Source organism: Gopherus flavomarginatus, chromosome 12, assembly GCF_025201925.1.
Source record: "Gopherus flavomarginatus isolate rGopFla2 chromosome 12, rGopFla2.mat.asm, whole genome shotgun sequence".
Taxonomy (NCBI): domain Eukaryota; kingdom Metazoa; phylum Chordata; order Testudines; family Testudinidae; genus Gopherus; species Gopherus flavomarginatus.
The window spans coordinates 149,811-169,725 of NC_066628.1; the positions used below are offsets into that span (position 1 = coordinate 149,811).

The window sequence follows — 19,915 nt, forward strand, 5'->3', positions numbered from 1 at the left end:
ATGCTCGCATCCCGCTGTGTTGCTGACAGCAATTTAATTTCTGTGCCTACTTCTTCCTCAGGGAGCAAGATTCCCCAGGCCCGCTCAATAATGCAGTTCTCCTGCCAGGGAAGGTGATGGGGAATGATACTTCTTGTACATGGGGGAGGGGAGTATATAGTTATTAATATAGTTGGGGTGGGTGGGAGTAGTGCCAGTCACCACCTACCCTGCCACATTCCTGAGCTTGGCCTTCCTGTCATGCCAGGTACTAACATACCCCGCCTCCCACAAAACAGAGATGGGGTTTCCCCATGGAAGGTATGCTCTATACAGCCCCCCACCCCAGTGCACAGGTGCAATGAGAGATGGGCCCTGCCCCAGGCGGTTGGAATTTGATACTGGAAGAGCTGTGGGTGCCCTGTGTGCACCTCAGGCTGGGCTCTTGCCTAGTGGGGGTCTGAGCCAGTGTGAGTGTAGGGGATGCAGAGGTTATGTAGGTAAGAGATGAAGGGGGCGAGGCCAGGGAAAGTGTAGTCAGGGCAGCTCCAGATACCAGCATGCCAAGTGCGTGCCTGGGGCAGCAAGCCACGGGGGGTGCTCTGCCGGTCACCGCGAAAGCGGCAGGCAGGTTGCCTTCAGCGGCATGCCTGCGGAGGGTCCGCTGGTCCCGGCTTCGGCGGACCTCCCGCAGGCTGCCGCCGAAGCCGTGGACCGGGGACCTCCCGCCGAACCCGCAAACCAGGGAGCTCCCGCGGGCTGCCGCCGAACCCGCGGACCAGGCACCTCCCGCGGGCTGCCGCCAAACCCGCGGACTGGGGACCTGCTTGGTGGGGCAAAATCCGTCGAGCCGCCCCCGAGTGCAGTCTGGGGCCCGGCCCCAACGGGGGCAGTAGGCACCAGTCACAGCCCCCGGCCCTGCGCAGCAGCCTGGCAGGTTTCACAGGCGGCACCTACTGTAGGGACCGTTCCCGGCTTCTGCACTGGCCGGTGGGATCCGGCCCGCGTTCCCCTGCCCCGCCCCGCCCAGCATCTGCCCTTCCCCCAGCAGCCAGCGCATTTTAACGCCGGGTGAGGGCAGTGGCTTCAGCAGATGTTACTGAGCATGCTCAGTCCCTGCACCAGCCCCTGGGTGAACGACCAGACCGAGGCAGACAGCTGCGCCCGGAAGGAGGGACACGCTGACCCTGGAGCCCTCCTGTCGCTGGGCCCCCACAGGACGGAAGAGCCCGAGGCAGGCTGGTAGGTGTAGTTCCTGACTCTCCTCATGCCGGAAGTGACGTCACGTCTTCCGCAGTGGCGGGCGTTCTTGTCCCTCAGGAGGCGGAAGTGCCCCGCCCCGCTTTTCCGGGGCACACTGGGAAGCGTAGTTCTGTCTCGCACGCCCGGCCTGCCGTCGGCGGAGGGGGCCGGGGCTCAGACTGACGGAACCGGAAGGGGCGGGCCCGGCTGAGGGGAGACGCGGTGGCGCGCCCATTGCCGGGATCCCGGGGGGGCGGTGTGAAATCCTAATTCCGCCCCCCGGACACACCAACCCCCCCGCACACCCCCCCCGCAGTCCCAGCCACTGCCCCCCCGCACATCCCCCCGCATTCCCAGCTATGCCCCCCCCGCACACCAACCCCCCCCGCAGTCCCAGCTACTGCCCCCCCGGACACACCAACCCCCCCGCACATCCCCCCCGCATTCCCAGCTACTGCCCCCTGCACACACCAACCCCCTCCCAGTCCCAGCTACTGCCCCCCCGGACACACCACCCCCCCGCTCATCCCCCCCGCATTCCCAGCTACTGCCACCCGCCCACACACCCCCCGCAGTCCCAGCTATGCCCCCCCCGCACACCAACCCCCCCGCAGTCCCAGCTACTGCCCCACACACACCAACCCCCCCGCATTCCCAGCTACTGCCCCCCACACCAACCCCCCCGCAGTCCCAGGTACTGCCCCCCCGCACACACCAACCCCCCTGCAGTCCCAGCTACTGCCCCCCCCCACACCAACCTCTCCCGCAGTCCCAGCTACTGCCCCACACACACCAACCCCCCCGCAGTCCCAGCTACTGCCCCCCCGCACACACCAACTCCCCCCTGTAGTCCCAGCTACTGCTCCCCCCGCACACACCAACCCCTCTGCAGTCCCAGCTACTGCCCCCCCGCACACACCAATTGCCCCCCGCAGTCCCAGCTACTGCCCCCCCTGCACACACCAACCCCCCTGCAGTCCCAGCTACTGCCCCCACACACACACCAACCCCTCCGCAGTCCCAGATACTGCCCCCCCGCACACGCCAACCCCCCTGCAGTCCCAGCTACTGCCCCCTCCTCACACACCAACTCCCCCCCCCGCAGCCCCAGCTATGGCCTGCCACACCACCCCTCCCGCAGTCCTAGCTACTGCCCCCCGCACACGCCAACTGCCCCCCGCAGTCCCAGCTACTGCCCCCCCGCACACGCCAACTGCCCCCCGCAGTCCCAGCTACTGCCCCCCCGCACACGCCAACTGCCCCCCGCAGTCCCAGCTACTGCCCCCCACACCAACCCCCTGCGCAGTCCCAGCTACTGCCCCCCCGCACACACACCCCTGTGCAGTCCCAGCTACTGCCCCCCGCACACACCAACTCCCCCCTGCAGTCCCAGCTACTGCCCCCCCACACACACCAACTCCCCCCCACAGTCCCAGCTACTGCCCCCCGCACACGCCAACCCCCCCCGCAGTCCCAGCTACTGCCCCTCACACACGCCAACTGCCCCCTGCAATCCCAGCTACTGCCCCCCCGCACATGCCATCTGCCCCCCGCAGTCCCAGCTACTGCCCCCCCCGCACACACCAACCCCCCCACAGTCCCAGCTACTGCCCTCCACACCAACCCCCCCCGCAGTCCCAGCTACTGCCCCCCCCGCACACACACACCCCTGCAGTCCCAGCTACTGCCCCCCCCGCACACACACACCCCTGCAGTCCCAGCTACTGCCCCCCCCGCACACACCAACTCCCCCCTGTAGTCCCAGCTACTGCCCCCCCGCAGACACCAACACCCCAGCAGTCCCAGCTACTGCCCCCCCGCACACACCAATTGCCCCCCGCAGTCCCAGCTACTACCCCCTCCTCACACACCAACTCCCCCCCGCAGCCCCAACTGTGGCCCCCCCTCACACACCAACCCCCCCACAGTCCCAGCTACTGCCCCCCACACCAACCCCCCCCGCAGTCCCAGCTACTGCCCCCCGCACACACCAATTGCCCCCCTCAGTCCCAGCTACTGCCCCCTCCTCACACACCAACTCCCCCCCCGCAGTCCCAGCTACTGCCCCCTGCACACGCCAACTGCCCCCCGCAGTCCCAGCTACTGCCCCCCCGCACACGCCAACTGCCCCCTGCAGTCCCAGCTACTGCCCCCCCGCACACGCCAACTGCCCCCCGCAGTCCCAGCTACTGCCCCCCCGCACACGCCAACTACCCCCCGCAGTCCCAGCTACTGCCCCCCACACCAACCCCCCCGCAGTCCCAGCTACTGCCCCCCCGCACACACACACCCCTGCAGTCCCAGCTACTGCCCCCCCGCACACACCAACTCCCCCCTGCAGTCCCAGCTACTGCCCCCCGCACACACCAACTCCCCCCCGCAGTCCCAGCTACTGCCCCCCGCACACACCAACTCCCCCCCACAGTCCCAGCTACTGCCCCCCGCACACGCCAACCCCCCCGCAGTCCCAGCTACTGCCCCCCACACACGCCTACTGCCCCCCGCAATCCCAGCTACTGCCCCCCCACACATGCCATCTGCCCCCCGCAGTCCCAGCTACTGCCCCCCCGCACACACCAACCCCCCCACAGTCCCAGCTACTGCCCTCCACACCAACCCCCCCCCGCAGTCCCAGCTACTGCCCCCCCCGCACACACACACCCCTGCAGTCCCAGCTACTGCCCCCCCGCACACACCAACTCCCCCCTGTAGTCCCAACTACTGCCCCCCCGCACACACCAACACCCCAGCAGTCCCAGCTACTGCCCCCCACACCAACCCCCCCACGCAGTCCCAGCTACTGCCCCCCCGCGCACACACTCCCCTGCAATCCCAGCTACTGCCCCCCCACACACCAACCCCCCCGCAGTGCCAGCTACTGCCCCCCACACCAACTGCCCCCTGCAGTCCTAGCTACTGCCCCCGCACACACCAACCCCCCCGCAGTCCCAGCTACTGCTCCCCCACACCAACTGCCCACTGCAGTGCCAGCTACTGCCCCCCGCACACACCAACCCCCCCGCAGTGCCAGCTACTGCCCCCTACACCAACTGCCCCCCTGCAGTCCTAGCTACTGCCCCCCGCACACACCAACCCCCCCCGCAGTCCCAGCTACTGCCCCCCCACACCAACTGCCCACTGCAGTGCCAGCTACTGCCCCCCACACACACCAACCCCCCCGCACAGTGCCAGCTACTGCCCCCTCACACCAACTCCCCCCCCGCAGTCCCAGCGACTGCCCCCCTGCACACACCTACTGCCCCCCACAGTTCCAGCTACTGCCCCCCCGCACACACCAACTCGTCCCCAGTCCCAGCTACTGCCCCCAGCACACAACTGCCCCACGCAGCTACCCGCCCAGTGCCAGGGGGTCTTTTTCCTCCATCCCCTCCCCCACCCCAAAGCAGCTCCCCAAAGGGTTCCTGGTGACTGACAGTTTAATGAGCAGCCGTAGAGAATCCCATCAAACTGTCCCACTTTTCTCACCTATTTAGTATCAATAGAAAAATCCCTTCAGATCTTGATGGTTTTCTGTCATATTAAATATTTTGATCTATTTCCTCCCCAATTCTCAAAGATAGATCTAAACTACCCAGAGTGCGCTCCTGTGGTAGCCATGGTGCTCCCAGGATATTACAGGCTGCTCCTTTGATTTATAGATCAGTGTTTGGTGTTATTCTCCATACCATTCCTTATGACTCCTTACATGTTAGCTTTTTTGAGCAGTGGCTGTGCATTGAGTGGATTGTTTTAATTAAGCTGTCTACAGCAGCATGCAATTGACTTGAGATGATAGGTAATTTACAACCCAGTAAGGTGTATGAGGAGTTCCAATTTTCCTCGCCAATGTGCAGTGCTTTGCATTTAGAGAGACAGGGTAGGTTAAGTAATACCTTTTACAGAACCAACTTCTGTTGGTGAGAGAGAGAAGCTTTGAGCTACACAGAGCTCTTCAGGAGAATATCCTGAAAGATACTAAAATTTTGCCCTGCTTCCTCTCTAGTTATCTTTTTTACTAATTTAATATTCCCTGAGATTTTCCCTATCTCTCTAATTATAGAATATTAACATAAAATCCCGAGTTTGACTTTTTCTCAAATTCTTGAATAGTGATAACAAATCTTTGCAGCTGTTGCCCCTTTTCGAATAACGATATGAAATTCACTCAGATTTTACCTCTGTGCTTACTATTGTCTATTGATACATAATCCCTCACAATTTTACACTTTTCTCTCTACTTTGTGAAAGTTGATTCAAAATTCTTCAGATTTCCACTTTTCTCTCTTTAACGACTGAACATTGATATCAGATGCCAGATTTTTGCCTTTTTCCAGGCGCGTGTAGATCACTGACATCAGCACGGGGTGGTCCGGGAAGGTGCATGAGGCATGCATCTTCAGGAACACTGGCCTGTACAGAAAGGTACAAGCAGGGACATTCTTTCCAAATCAGATTCCAGTGGGGGATGCTGAAATGCCCATGGTGATCCTGGGAGACCTGTGTACCCCTTACAGTCATGCCTTGCACAGGACACCTGGACAGCAGTAAGGAGTGGTTCAACCATAGGCTGAGTAGGTGTCAAATGACAGGTGAATGTGCCTTTGGCAGATTAAAGGCACGCTGGTGATGCCTTTATGGCTGGTTAGACCTTAATGAGGATAATAGTCCCATAGTCATAGCCACGTGCTGTATGTTGCATAATCTCTGTGAGGCTAAGGGTGAAAGGTTTGCTCGGGTGGAGTACTGAGGCAGACCGCTTGCCTGCCAATTTTGAGCAGCCGGGTACCAGGGCTATCAGAGGAGCCCAGAGAGGGCCAGTTTGAATCAGGGAGGCTTTGAGGCACCACTTTGAAAATGAGAACTAGAAATGTATATTTCTGTGATTAGTGCTGCAATGTTACATTACATGCAGTTTTCCTAGGAAGCAATGGTGACATTTGGGGCCTTACATTCCAGTAAGCAAATTATTAAAATGCCTGTGCGTGTACTGGTAGTGCCTGCAATCTCAATTTGTAGGCAACAAATAAAGATGTTACCATTTGAAAACTTTGATTTTATTGCACAAGAAACAGCACACTCAAACACACACAGATAACTGGTGGGTGTCACAGAGTGTGGGGGGAGACTAGGCCCGGCACCCCCGACTTCCTGCAATTCCCCATGACTCTCAGCCAGCCAGTAAAACAGAAGGTTTATTTAGATGACAGGAACACAGGCCAAACCAGGTCTTGCTGGTACAGACAATAGGACCCCCTTTAGTTAGGTCCCTCTGGGGGCTCCAGGGAGGCCACAGCCCCATTGGGAAGTGCAAGCCTTGTTGGGGGCTCCTCTCCATTTCCCAGCCAGCTCCAAACTGAAACATCCTCCAGCTTCTCCCTCAGCCCCCCTGCCACCCCCCCACTTTGTGTCCTTTGTCCATTTTTCCCGGGCAGAGGTGTCACCTGGCCTTCAGCCCCCCTCCTGAGTTCTCAGGTATCCTCCCTTCCCCAAGGCAGGCAGTCCCAACTCCCCTGCAACCTTCCCAGGTCAACACTCCTCACTCAGCATTCACATAACACAGCAAGAACATTCCCACTTCATCACATCTCTCCCACCTTCGAGACCGAACTGAGCAGGGTCACTTCAGCCAGTGACCTGGGGAAGTTCAAACCTACCCACATTCCCATGGCTGCCCCAGCATCCACCCCCCTTCCTGGTTGAGCATTACACTAGGCCCTTCCAGTTTCCTGCTCACTTTAGGTCGGGGATGCTTCATGGCACTCGTAGTCCACGTGCGGGAAGGCTTATGTGGCCTGTACCCTTTTTCCACCCCAATACCTCTGGGGTTCAAACTGGGATGGGGTCTTCTCCCAGCGTTCCAGTCTGGGGGGCTGTGATTCAGGCTCTCTTGGTTAAGACCCCCCACCCTCTTTGACCTTGGCCACCCTCTGGAAAGGCTCCTCTGTGCTAGGCAAGGGTCCTACAGCCATTTTCCCCTTGTCCCAGGCCTTCCTTCCCCTCTGGCAGGGGTCACAGGATTGGCAGTACTGTCGGACCTGGGTAAAGACCCCAGGCCAGTAAAAGTTCTGTAGCAGCCTCTGCCTGGTGCGCCGGATTCCCTGGTGCCCTGCGAGAGGGATGTCATGGGCCAGGTACAGCAGCTTGTGACGAAACTTCTGGGGAACCACCAGCTGCCTCCTGATCCCCCATGACTCTACTTCCCCTGGGGGAGCCCATTCTCGGTACAGGAACCCCTTCTCCCACAGGAACCTCTCCTTGCAACCTCTCCTCATGGTCTGTACCGCACTAAGGTCAGCCTGGTCCCTGTGCTTCCGCAAGGAGGGATCTTTCTGCAACTCGGCCTGGAACTCAGCAGCTGGGACAGGGATGGGGACCGGCTCTTTCTCGCCAGCTGGGTCTGAAGCCACAACCTCCTTGAGCTGTGTCTCTGGGTGTTCCCTCCTGTCATAAACAGATAGCTAAGGGTTAATGTCTCTTTCACCTGAAGCACCTGACCAGAGGACCAATCAGGAAACTGGATTTTTTCAACTCTGGGTGGAGGGAAGTTTGTGTCTGAGTCTTTGTCTGTCTGCCTGCTTTCTCTGAGCTTTGGAGAAGTAGTTCTGCTTTCTAATCTTCTGTTTCTAAGTGTAAGGACAAAGAGATCAGATAGTAAGTTATATGTTTTCTTTTCTTTGGTATTTGCATGAATATAAGTGCTGGAGTGCTTTGATTTGTATTCTTTTTGAATAAGGCTGTTTATTCAATATTCTTTTAAGCAATTGACCCTGTATTTCGTCACCTTAATACAGAGAGACCATTTGTATGTATTTTTCTTTCTTTTTATATAAAGCTTTCTTTTAAGACCTGTTGGAGTTTTTCTTTACTTCAGAGAAATTGAGTCTGTACTCACCAGGGAATTGGTGGGAGGAAGAAATCAGGGGAGATCTGTGTGTGTTGGATTTGTTAGCCTGATTTTGCATTCCCTCTGGGTGAAGAGGAAAGTGCTTTTTGTTTCCAGGACTGGGAACGGAGAGGGGGAGTCACTCTGTTTGGATTCACAGAGCTTGTGTCTGTGTATCTCTCCAGGAGCACCTGGAGGGGGGAAGGGAAAAAGGATTATTTCCCTTTGTTGTGAGACTCAAGGGATTTGGGTCTTGGGGTCCCCAGGGAAGGTTTTTGGGGGGACCAGAGTGCCCCAAAACACTCTAATTTTTTGGGTGGTGGCAGCAAGTACCAGGTCCAAGCTGGTAACTAAGCTTGGAGGTTTTCATGCTAACCCCCATATTTTGGACGCTAAGGTCCAAATCTGGGACTAAGGTATGATACCTCCCCACCGGGATAGGGTCCTGCACCTTGGGCAAGGTACCCTTCCCGAGGTCAGGGCGCAGTGTCCCTTGCAGGCTCAGGCTACGGGTCACGACCACAGCACCCTGGGGGTTGCGTGGCCAGTTCTCCATGTCCCCCTCATTAACACCTCAGTGGTGTGGTCTCTGGGAGACGGCTCAGGGCAGGGGGCTGGGGTGCAGGAGGGGGCTCAGGGCAGGGACAGGGGGTAGTGGCAGGAGGGGGATGTGGTCTCTGGGAGGGGGATCACAGCTGGGGTAGGGGGCAGGCGGGAGTGTGGTCTCTAGGAGGGGGCTCAGGGCAAGGGGTTGGGGTAGAGGAGGGGGTGTGGTCTCTAGGACGGGGCTCAGGGCAGGGGGTGGGGGTGCAGGAGGGGGCGTGGTCTCCAGGAGGGAATTCAGGGCAGGGAGTTGGGGTGCAGGAGGGGGTGTGGTCTCTGGGAGGGGGTTCAGGGCAGGTGGTTGGGATGCAGGAGGGGGCTCAGCGTAGGGGCAGGATGAGGGTTTGGTCTCTGGGAGGGGGCACAGGGCAGGGGGCTGAGGTACAGGAGGGGGCTCAGGGCAGGGGGTTGGGGTGCAGGAGGGGGTGTGGTCTCTGGGAGGGGGTTCAGGGCTGGGCTTGGGGTGCAGGAGAGGGCATGGTCTCTGGGATGGGGTTCAGGGTTGGGGCTGGAGTGCAGGAGGGGGTGTGGTCTCTGGGAGGGGTTTCAGGGCTGGGTTTGGGGTGCAGGAGAGGGCATGGTCTCTGGGACGGGGTCCAGGGCTGGGGTTGGGGTGCAGGAAGGGGTGTGGTCTCTGGGAGGGGGATTAGGGCAGGCAGTTGGGGTGCAGGAGGGGGTGTGGTCTCAGGGAGGGGGATCAGGGCAGGGGGCTGGGGTGCAGGAGGGGGCTCAGAGTAGGAGGAAGATGGGGGGTGTGGTGTCTGAGAGGGGGCTCAGGGCAGGGGGTTGGGGTGCAGAAGAGGGCATGGTCTCCAGCCGGGGGTTCAGGGCTGGGGTTGGGGTGCAGGAGGGAGTGTGGTATCTAGGACGGGGTTCAGGGCTGGGGTTGGGGTGCAGGAGGGGGGTCAGGGCTGGGGTTGGGGTGCAGGAGGGGGTGTAGTCTTCAGGACGGGGTTCAGGGCTGGGGTTGGGGTGCAGGAGGGGGTGTGGTCTCCAGGACGGGGTTCAGGATTGGGGTGCAGGAGGGGGAGTGGTCTCTGGGACAGGGTTCAGGGCTGGGGTTGGGGTGCAGGAGGGGGTTCAGGGCTGAGGTTCGGGTGCAGGAGGAGTTGTGGTCTCCAGGACGGGGTTCAGGGCTGGGGTTGGGGTGCAGGAGGGGGTGTGGTCTCCAGGACGGGGTTCAGGGCTGGGGTTGGGGTGCAGGAGGGGGTGTGGTCTCCAGGACAGGGTTCAGGATTGGGGTGCAGGAGGGGGTGTGGTCTCCGGGACAGGGTTCAGGGCTGGGGTTGGGGTGCAGAAGGGGGTGTGGTCTCCGGGACGAGGTTCAGGGTTCTGGTGTAGGAGGGGGTGTGGTCTCCAGGACAGGGTTCAGGGTTGGGGTGCAGGAGGGGGTTCAGGGCTGGGGTTGGGGTGCAGGAGGGGTTGTGGTCTCCAGGACGGGGTTCAGGGCTGGGGTTGGGGTGCAGGAGGGGGTGTGGTCTCCGGGACTGGGTTCAGGGTTGGGGTGCAGCAGGGGGTGTGGTCTCCGGGACGGGGTTCAAGACTGGAGTTCGGATGCAGCAGGGGGTGTGGTCTCCGGGAGGGGTTCAGGGCTGGGGTTCGGGTGCAGGAGGGGGTGTGGTCTCCGGGACAGGGTTCAGGGCTGGGGTTGGGGTGCAGGAGGGGGTGTGGTCTCCGGACGGGATTCAGGGCAGGGGGTTGGGGTGCAGGAGGGGGTGTGGTCTCCGGGACGGGGTTCAGGGCTGGGGTTGGGGTGCAGGAGGGGGTGTGGTCTCCGGGACGGGGTTCAGGGTTGGGGTGCAGCAGGGGGTGTGGTCTCCAGGACGGGGTTCAGGGCTGGGGTGCAGGAGGGGGTTCAGGGCTGGGGTTGGGGTGCAGGAGGGGGTGTGGTCTCCAGGACGGGGTTCAGGGCTGGGGTACAGGAAGGGGTTCAGGGCTGGGGTGCAGGAGGGGGTGTGGTCTCAGGGGCGGGGTTCAGGGCTGGGGTTGGGGTGCAGAAGGGGATGTGGTCTCCGGGACAGGGTTCAGGGCTGGGGTTGGGGTGTAGGAGGGGGTGTGGTCTCCAGGACGGGGTTCAGGGTTGGGGTTGGGGTGCAGGAGGGGGTGTGGTCTCCGGGACGGGGTTCAGGGTTGGGGTGCAGGAGGGGGTGTAATCTCCGGGACGGGATTCAGGGTTGGGGTGCAGGAGGGGGTTCAGGGCCGGGGTTGGGGTGCAGGAGGGGGTGTGGCCTCAGGGGCGGGGTCAGGGCTGGGGTTGGGGTGTAGGGGAGGGGGTGTGGTCTCCGGGACGGGGTTCAGGGCTGGGGTGCAGCAGGGGGTGTGGTCTCAGGGGCGGGGTTCAGGGCTGGGGTGCAGGAGGGGGTGTGGTCTCAGGGGCGGGGTTCAGGGCTGAGGTTGGGGTGCAGGAGGGGGTGTGGTCTCCAGGATGGGGTTCAGGGCTGGGGTGCAGCAGGGGGTGTGGTCTCCAGGACGGGGTTCAGGGCTGGGGTGCAGGAGGGGGTTCAGGGCTGGGGTTGGGGTGCAGGAGGGGGTGTGGGCTCAGGGGCGGGGTTCAGGGCTGGGGTTGGGGTGCAGGAGGGGGTGTGGTCTCAGGGGTGAGGTTCAGGGTTGGGGTGCAGGAGGGGGTACAGGGCTGGGGTTGGGGTGCAGGAGGGGGTGTGGTCTCCGGGACGAGGTTCAGGGTTGGGGTGCCGGAGGGGGTTCAGGGCTGGGGTTGAGGTGCAGCAGGGGGTGTGGTCTCAGGGGCAGGGTTCAGGGCTGGGGTTGGGGTGCAGGAGGGGGTGTGGTCTCAGGGGCAGGGTTCAGGGCTGGGGTTGGGGTGCAGAAGGGGATGTGGTCTCCAGGACAGGGTTCAGGACTGGGGTTGGGGTGCAGGAGGGGGTGTGGTCTCCGGGACGGGTTCAGGGTTGGGGTGCAGGAGGGGGTGTGGTCTCCGGGACGGGTTCAAGGTTGGGGTGCAGGAGGGGGTTCAGGGCTGGGTTTGGAGTGCAGGAGGGGGTGTGGTCTCAGGGGCGAGGTTCAGGGTTGGGGTGCAGGAGGGTGTTCGGGGCTGGGGTTGGGGTGCAGGAGGGGGTGTTGTCTCCGGGACAGGGTTCAGGGTTGGGGTACAGGAGGGGGTTCAGGGTTGGGGTGCAGGACGGGGTGTGGCCTCAGGGGCGGGGTTCAGGGCTGGGGTTGGGGTGCAGGAGGGGTGTGGTCTCCGGGACGGGGTTCGGGGCTGGGGTGCAGCAGGGGGTGTGGTCTCAGGGGTGGGGTTCAGGGTTGGGGTGCAGGAGGGGGTGTGGTCTCCGGGACAGGGTTCAGGGCTGGGGTGCAGCAGGGGGTGTGGTGTCCGGGGCGGGTCTCCGGGGCGGGGTGCAGGAGGGGGTGTGGTCTCAGGGGCTGGGTTCAGGGCTGGGGTTGGGGTGCAGGAGGGGGTGTGGCCTCAGGGGCGGGGTTCAGGGCTGGGGTTGGGGTGCAGGAGGGGGTGTGATCTAAGGGGCGGGGTCAGGGCTGTGGTTGGGGTGCAGGAGGGGGTGTGGTCTCCGGGACGGGGTTCAGGGCTGGGGTGCAGCAGGGGGTGTGGTCTCAGGGGCGGGGTTCAGGGTTGGGGTGCAGGAGGGGGTGTGGTCTCTGGGGCGGGGTTCAGGGCTGAGGTTGGGGTGCAGCAGGGGGTGTGGTCTCCGGGACAGGGTTCAGGGCTGGGGTGCAGCAGGGGGTGTGGTCTCAAGGGCAGGGTTCAGGGTTGGGGTGCAGGAGGGGGTGTGGCCTCAGGGGCGGGGTTCAGGGCTGGGGTGCAGGAGGGGGTATGGTCTCATGGCTGGGGTGCAGCAGGGGGTGTGGCCTCAGGGGCGGGGTTCAGGGCTGGGGTGCAGGAGGGGGTGTGGGCTCTGGGACGCTCGGCAGCACAGCGTAGCTGAACGAGGTTCTCTCCCTGTCCTGGGTCAGTGCAGCTCCGACAAGCAGCGCTGCGCATGCGTCAATGGCAGCTCACACTTCCGTACACGGCCACTCGCGGCTGCCATGTTTGTGTACGGCGTACACGTGACTCGCTGCGAGAGGGGCGAGCCGGAGGCAGCTGCCACGGGATGGGGAATAGGCCCGCCTGATGTATGGAACAAACTGCGCAGGCGCGATAGGTGCCCACCGCAGGCTGCCGAGCGGGTGTGCCATCTTCTCCGGCACATGCTGAGCGGCACATGCGCAATCAGGGCTGTCAGATGCCATCTTGTCACTCGGCTTTATTCTAGCTGCGCATGCGCACTGAGCAGGCTTGGGCGGTGCTAGGAAAGGTTTGAGCCGTGGAGCGCTCCATGTTGTACGGCAGCTCATCGGGTCCAATCCAGCCCCTCTCCCTAACTGGAAAAATGGTCTCTACCCGACCGCCTGAGGGACCAGAACAGTGCCCGGATGTAGAACGCGTTCCTCCCCGTAACGGAATGGAACAGTCCGGCCCTCTCCCTCAACGTGCAACAGAGCAGCCCCGCCCCCTCTCCCGTGGGCGGGACAGTCTCTCACGAGTCTCAGGCCTCTGATTGGCGGAACGTGACTACGTGACGTAAGAAAGACGAAGGCACTTTCCGTACAGGGAAATGGCCGCGCCCGTTTGCGGTTACGTAAGGGCTGCACAAGACGGCGGCGGCGGCGACAGGATCGCGTCTTGGCTCAGTCGCTCATTGGTTCGGCGTATGCGACACCCTTGTCCGGTCTCCAAACCCAGGGGGAGCTCCTCGATCTGATTGGGCAGCAGCTCTGGAACCTATCGCCGTACGCTATCATGGCGGCGCCCAGTGGTGACAAAGGGCCACTTCCGGTCCTGCGCACACTGGGGAGGAGAAGAAATCGGTTTTTCCGGTGCTGGGCTTCGGAGGAGGAACCAGGAGGCAGGTGAGCGCGCGAGGGCTGGGGGGCGGGGCAGGGCCTGGGGTGTCTGTGGGGGGCGCTTGGGGTCGGGATGTGGGGGGCGGAGATCTGTGGGGTGGGGTCACGGGGGATGTGGGGGTGGATGATCTGGGGGTTCGGGTCGGGGACGATCTGGGGGCGGGATGTTGGGGGTGGAGGGGCGGGGAGGATGGGGGGGTGGAGGATCTGGGGGGTGGGGTCGGGCGGGATCGGGGGGGGTGGAGGGTAGGGAAGGATCTGGGGGTAGGATGTGGGGGGTGGAGGATCTGTGGGGTCGGGCGGGATCGGGGGGGTGGAGGGTAGGGAAGGATCTGGGGGTAGGATGTTGGGGGTGGAGGGGCGGGGAGGATGGGGGGGTGGAGGATCTGTGGGGTGGAGGGGCGGGGAGGATGTGGGGGGGTGGAGGATCTGTTGGGCGGGATGTTGGGGGTGGAGGGGCGGGGAGGATCTGTGGGGTGGGATGTGGGATGTGGAGAACCTGGGGGGTGGGGTCCATGGGAATCTGGGGGACTTGAGGGGGGGGACAGGGCCTGAGGACAGATATGGGGTGGGTATGGGATGTGTATGGCTGTTAGGGTGACCAGATGTCCTAATTTTATAGAGACAGTCCCAATATTTGAGGATTTTTTTTTTATATGGGCTCCTATTATCCCCTCATCTCTTGTCCCAATTTTCACACTTGCTGGCTGGTCACCCAATAGCTATAGGTGAGGTAAGGCCTGGGTCTGGTGTGAAGTGATATGTGATGGGTAGCAGGGTGGGGGACTATAGGGTGGCTCCCAGGGATGGGGTGAGGTTTGGATATGGGATAGCTACAGGATGGGGGCTGTGTACCAGGGTGGAGTGAGGCGCAGGTACAGGATGGGGCTGAGGCAGATGCTGGATCCCAGGGTGGGTGAGGGGCCGTGTAAGGAAAGCAGTAGGTATGTGGTGGGGGGATATAGGGCAGGCTCTGGTTACTGGCTGGGGCATATAGGGAAGTAGGATTGGCATTGGGGGTGGGTACGGGGCCTGGCATGGAGTTAGGGCTGTAGAGTGAATACTGGAGGTGGGTCACTGGGATAGCACTCACTGTACTATCTCCTCATGCAGGCAGTGCCCCCGGGGACTGAGAGACTGCCTGCACTGTGGGGGTTACTCCCCGTATGCTACCCCCTCCGGGATGTGCCCTTCCCTCAGGCCTTCCCTGCAGCTTTGATCCCCAACCCAGGCAGTGACTTACCCCCATGGCTGCCACAGTGGAGAGCAACATCATCGTCTTGGACGATGAGGAGGAAGGGCTGCCACCACCTATGCCCAGGGAGTCCCCAGGGCCCACCCCTGCCTCCCCCCAGACCAATGGGACCCCCACCAAGAAACCAGATCCCCTGGCCCAGCATGGTGGCAGCTTCAAGGCTGAGAATGAACGGCTCTTTACAGAGGTGAGTGCCCCTGGCAGAGTCCCCATCGCCCATGTATGGCCTTCCCTAGCTATGTACCCCTGTTCTCCCCTACCCCCACATATACCCCTCCCACAGCCATGGACTTCTGTGTCCCTTCTGCATATCCCCCACCCTGCGTCCTGTTCCCTGTCCCCCTGAGCCAGCCAGTCCCTGCTCTGGAGCGGGATCTGAGCTGACACGCACTGGAGGGGAAAGGCCCCGTGTCTCATCCCTCAGCCAGCTAGCCTGTGAGGCTTGGGGCTTGCTCTGCCTGGCTAAGTCTGCTGGGCTGATCCTGCCCTGTGGGTCTGAGCCGAGCCCAGCCTGCTCCCCTGCTTTGTGAAAGGGGCTTGGGAGGGAGGCCTGTGTGGTCTGAAGCGTGAACAGCCCGTGGCTTGTGGGATCTGGGAGGAGTGGAGGTGAGTGGATCTCCAGGGCTGACCCCGCTGAGGGGAGGAGGCTCTGGTTTTGGTTCTTTATCAGACCCTGGGAACTGAAAGTGAAAGAGCTCGGGGAGGTGCTCCTGTGAACAGGGGGCCTGTCCCCTCAAGCCCTCTGCTCCCCTCGGTCCTCTGCCCCACTGGCCCTGCTGTCCATGTGACAACCTGTATGTTGTGTGAGCATGTGCGCCCCCCGCCCTAGCTCTGTCTCCACCTGGGCTGGATACCCATTCTCCCTTCCGCCTGGTCCTGGAGTGCTGGCACCTGTCTGACCATTTCCCCCCATGCCTCTCGCCCCAGTTCCTGGAATGCTGTAGCCGGTTGACGGAGGAGCACCCCGAGGTGATCCCATTCCTGGCCAGCCGGCACCAGAAGGCCAGTGCCGAGTTCCTGGCCTCAGCTGAGTTTCGCAACGTGCTGGGGCGCTGCCTGACGCGTGTGCAGAGCAAGCGCAGCAAAGTCTATGTCTACATCAACGAGCTGTGCACCGTGCTCAAGGCCCACACGCAGCGCCGCAAGCTGGCACTCAGCTCAGCCCCCGCCACCCCCCACCAGCCGGAGCCAGCAGCGCCCGAGGAGGAGGGGGAAGGGACGTCAGGACAGCGTGGCACTGGCTCCAAAAGGCAAATCCGCTACCTGGAAAACCTGCTGCGTGTCTATATGGGGGAGATCCGGCGGCTGCAGGAGCGGGAGCTGGACCTGGCTGAGCTGGACAGCGAGGACTCCACCTACCTGCAGGAGAGCCGTCTCAAGCGCAAGATGATGCACATCTTCAAGCGGCTGTGCCAGCTCAAGCAGTGCAGCAGCCTGACGGGCCGGGTGATCGAGCAGCGCATCCCCTACCGGGGCACCCGCTACCCGGAGGTCAACCGACGCATCGAGCGCTTCATCAACCGGCCTGACGTCTTCCCCGACTACACGGACATCCTCAAGGTGATCCAGAAGGCCAGTGCCCGCCACAGCCTGGGCCTGGCCAAGCGCCAGATGCAGAGCATGGCATTGGATGCCTTCCGCGAGGTGGGCAACCGCTTGCAGGAGCGGCGGCACCTTGACCTGGTCTACAACTTCGGTAGCCACCTCACCGACCAGTACCGGCCTGGTGAGAGCGCGGGGGAATGGGGCGGGGGCATACTGACCAGTACTGGCCTGCTGAGGGGGAGGGGGGTGCATACTGGCCTGGTAAGAGCGTGGGGAGGTGGGGGATGCATAATGACCAGTACCGGCCTGGTGAGAGCGCGGGGGAATGGGGCGGGGGCATACTGACCAGTACTGGCCTGCTGAGGGGGAGGGGGGTGCATACTGGCCTGGTAAGAGCGTGGGGAGTTGGGGGATGCATGATGACCAGTACCGACCTGGTGAGAGCATTTGCGGGGGGTGCCGACTAGTACCAGCCCAGTGAGAAGGGGAAGTGGGGCGTGTACTGACTAGTGCTGGGCTAGTGAGAGGGCAGGCAGGACATACCAACTTTTGCCAGCCTGGTGAAACCATTTGGTGGTGAGGCAGCATTGGTTGGGGAGGGCTGGGAAGGGCAGAGGAGACCCTACCCAGTCATTTTAGAGAGAAGGGCAGGTGGGGTTATCCCAGGTTGGGGGTGGGAGGGGGAGTGTTTCCGTTCGAGGCCCCTCTGACCGCCCCCCCCCCCCCCGTGTGTAGACACTGACCCCGCCCGGAGGGACTCTGCACTGGCCCGGCGGCTGCGGGAGAACCGCGAGGTGGCGCTGATGCGGCTGGACAGTGTCGTCTCGCGCTATGCCCAGCTGCAGGATGAGAGTGAGGAGGAGGAGCGTGTCCGCAAGAGAGCTGCCCAAGCCCGTGGCAGCGCTGCCCCCCGGCAGGAGGGGCCACTGCCACCACCCTGCCCCATGGCGCCAGACCCTGGGGAGGGGCAGCCCCACACGCAGGTGAGGTTGGGTGCATATGGCTGTGTGCACCGTGGGGGTGGGAACAGAGCTCCCAAGCTGTGCCATGTGCTTTGCCCAGCCCCCTGCATGGGGAAGGGAGTACTTCAGCTCCTGGGCTGCCTGGCATGAGCTGTGCCCTGGAGCTGCACAGTACTTGCCAGCGAGTCTCCCAGCATGGGAGAGGGTGGGTGTGTGGGTGTGTGGGTGTGTGGGTGTGTGGGTGTGTGGGTGTGTGGGTGTGTGTGTGTGTGTGTGTGTGTGTGTGTGTGTGTGTCGGGAGGAATGAAGGGAGTTTGTAGACAGGCCTGTGAGGACACAGCTGGCGTAACACCCCATCCTCCCCAGGGGAGCCCCAGCACGAGCGCTGCAAGCCAAGGGGCACCTGCGGTCAGTGAGGAAGAGGATGATGAGTCGGAGGAGGAAGAGCCCTCATCAGACACAGATATTGAGGAGGAGCTGCCGCAGAGCCAAGAAGGCGGGGAGGAGGAAGAAGAGGATGCAGCCATGCAAGGTACATACCACACAGAGCCAGGACTCCTGGGTTCTATCCCAGCTCTGGGAGGGGAGCGGGGTCCAGTGGGTTGTGGGGGGGGGCTGGGAGTCAGGACTCCTGGGTTCTATTCTGTGGTGACTCTCCCAAATGCAGAAGCAGCAGGTGAGGACACGGCAGGGGACCAGGAGGACCAGTGCATGGAGTTGGGCCTGGAGCCGCTGCCATACTCGTCAGGCGGGGAGGATCTGGAGGAAGAGGAAGAGGAGGATGAAGATGAGGAGCCCCTGGCACTTGCAGAGGGCCAGGGGCCCCCATCCCCCAAGGAGGGGGAGGGGCCACCATTCAGCCCAATGCAGGAGCTGTTTGTGCTGGAGATTGAGGCGCTGCCCCTGGAACTCAGCGAGACACCACCCCCCTCCCCTCAAATCCCAGGGGGCTCCGAAGCCACCCCCAAGGCTGCCCCCTCATCCCCAGAGCCCTCTGAGGCCACCCCACTGGGCCCCGCCTCCCCTGAGACCGTCTCTTCCCGGACTGAGTGGGAGGTCTCCCTGAAGGAGCCTGCTAGTTTTGCGGTGAAGCAGGAGGGAGGCAGCATGGGGGACTCCGGGCTCCGGACTCAGCCCCCTGCCAAGAGAAGGCTGTCTGTTCCCAGGAGCCCCTTTGCCCGGCCCTTGGAGAACGGGGGCAGCATCATCAGCTCCACCAGCTTCAACGGCAGCGCTGGGCCCCCGGCCTGCAAGAGGGGACGCCAGGAGCTGCCCTGTGGCAACAGGTGGGGGCAAAGGGAGACACGCCAGGCCAGGCAGTGTGTGAGGTGGGGGGAGCTCTGTGACAGGTGAGGAGACAGCAAGGGAGAAGGCACTGGACCCTGCACATCAAGGAGGGGATACTGGGTTAGAGCTGACACTGGGTCCCTCTCTTGTCCTATTCCTGACTGGGAACCACAGCAGTGGGTGGAGGGGTGTCTTTGCATGGGGGGCCTTGGTGGGGCAGTTACTGTCACGGTGTGGTGGCCACTCCAGCCCTTCCATGTCTGGCCATCCCCAGCGGGTGAAGGGGGCTGGGAGTAGAGCCTGTTCCAAGGGGCCCATGGGTCCAGGAACCATCTTCCCTCTTGGATTGCCAGAGGGAGGGTGGGCGGGCCCTGGTGGGAGGGGTGCATTGCGGGAGAAGGGGAACCCTGCCCCTGGTGTGATGGGCTGACTCCAGGTGCCACCTCATGCTGTCCCCTCCCCCATGACCCCATCTCTCCCGCTCTTGCCAGCAGCTGCCTCGAGGTTCACAGCATCGGCTCAGAGGATGAGGACTTGGAGCTGCCGCTAGATGGCTTGCTGCCCCACAGCCCCCTCCCTGACTCCACCCGTGCCGATTCGCCCTTCCAGAGCTTGGTCAGCAGCTCCCAGGGCAGCCCCCAGCTGTGCCAGCGCCTCTTGCCCAAGGCCTGCAAGGTGAGGGGCTGGCTGAGGTGGGGGGTGAGTGGGGATGCCAGTTTGGGTGAGAGGTGGCCTGACCATCTGTCCCTGCCCTGCTCTCTCCCCAGACCAGCGTGGCGACCCAGTGTGACCCGGAGGAGATCATCGTTCTGTCGGACTCGGATTAGACCCCCTGCCTGCCCAGGGGGGCTGGAGACTCTGGGGGTCAGGGAGGGTGACAGGGTTTGTTTGTGGCTGGTTATGGGGTGGGGTTAGGGGGTGGAGCAGAGCCCTCCACATCTCCTAGGCTACCCCTCCCTCTTTGTACAAAGAAATGGTTAAAAAACAAAAAAAAACACCCAAAAATAAAATCTTTTTGTTACTCAGCAGCTGCTGGTTCTAGGCTGTGACTGAGCTGGGGGTGGAGGCGGTAAAGGGACATGGGGGGGAGAGGTGGGGGACAGGTGCCTCTGGGGGGGAGGGCCTGGGCTGTGACTGAGCTGCGGGGGTGCTAAGGGGGAGAGGCCTAGGGAGCAGGAGGCTCTGTGGGGGGACAGTCTGGGCTGTGACTGAGTTGGGGGGGCGCTAAGGGGTAAAGGTCCTGGGGGGAGGGGGGCTGGCCCGTGACTGAGCTGGGGGGCACTAAGGGGTAAAGGGCCT

At 62.5% G+C, this 19,915-nt stretch overlaps 1 protein-coding gene across 5 annotated transcripts; it reads left to right on the forward strand.

The window, feature by feature from the left end:
• Window positions 1–13,008: 13,008 nt before the first annotated feature.
• On the forward strand, window positions 13,009–19,644 carry DAXX (death domain associated protein). Of its 5 annotated transcripts, none has more exons than XM_050919094.1 (8): window positions 13,009–13,573; window positions 14,681–15,009; window positions 15,750–16,548; window positions 17,103–17,355; window positions 17,707–17,861; window positions 17,997–18,615; window positions 19,108–19,291; window positions 19,384–19,644. In XM_050919094.1, the coding sequence occupies exons 2-8, from the start codon at window positions 14,815–14,817 to the stop codon at window positions 19,441–19,443; spliced, it is 2,265 nt and encodes a 754-aa protein (XP_050775051.1). In that variant the 5' UTR covers window positions 13,009–13,573; window positions 14,681–14,814; the 3' UTR covers window positions 19,444–19,644. The 5 variants fall into 5 exon arrangements, with proteins under 5 accessions (XP_050775051.1, XP_050775055.1, XP_050775054.1 ...); XM_050919098.1 differs by having other exon boundaries at window positions 19,111–19,291; XM_050919097.1 differs by having other exon boundaries at window positions 14,685–15,009.
• Window positions 19,645–19,915: the final 271 nt, after the last annotated feature.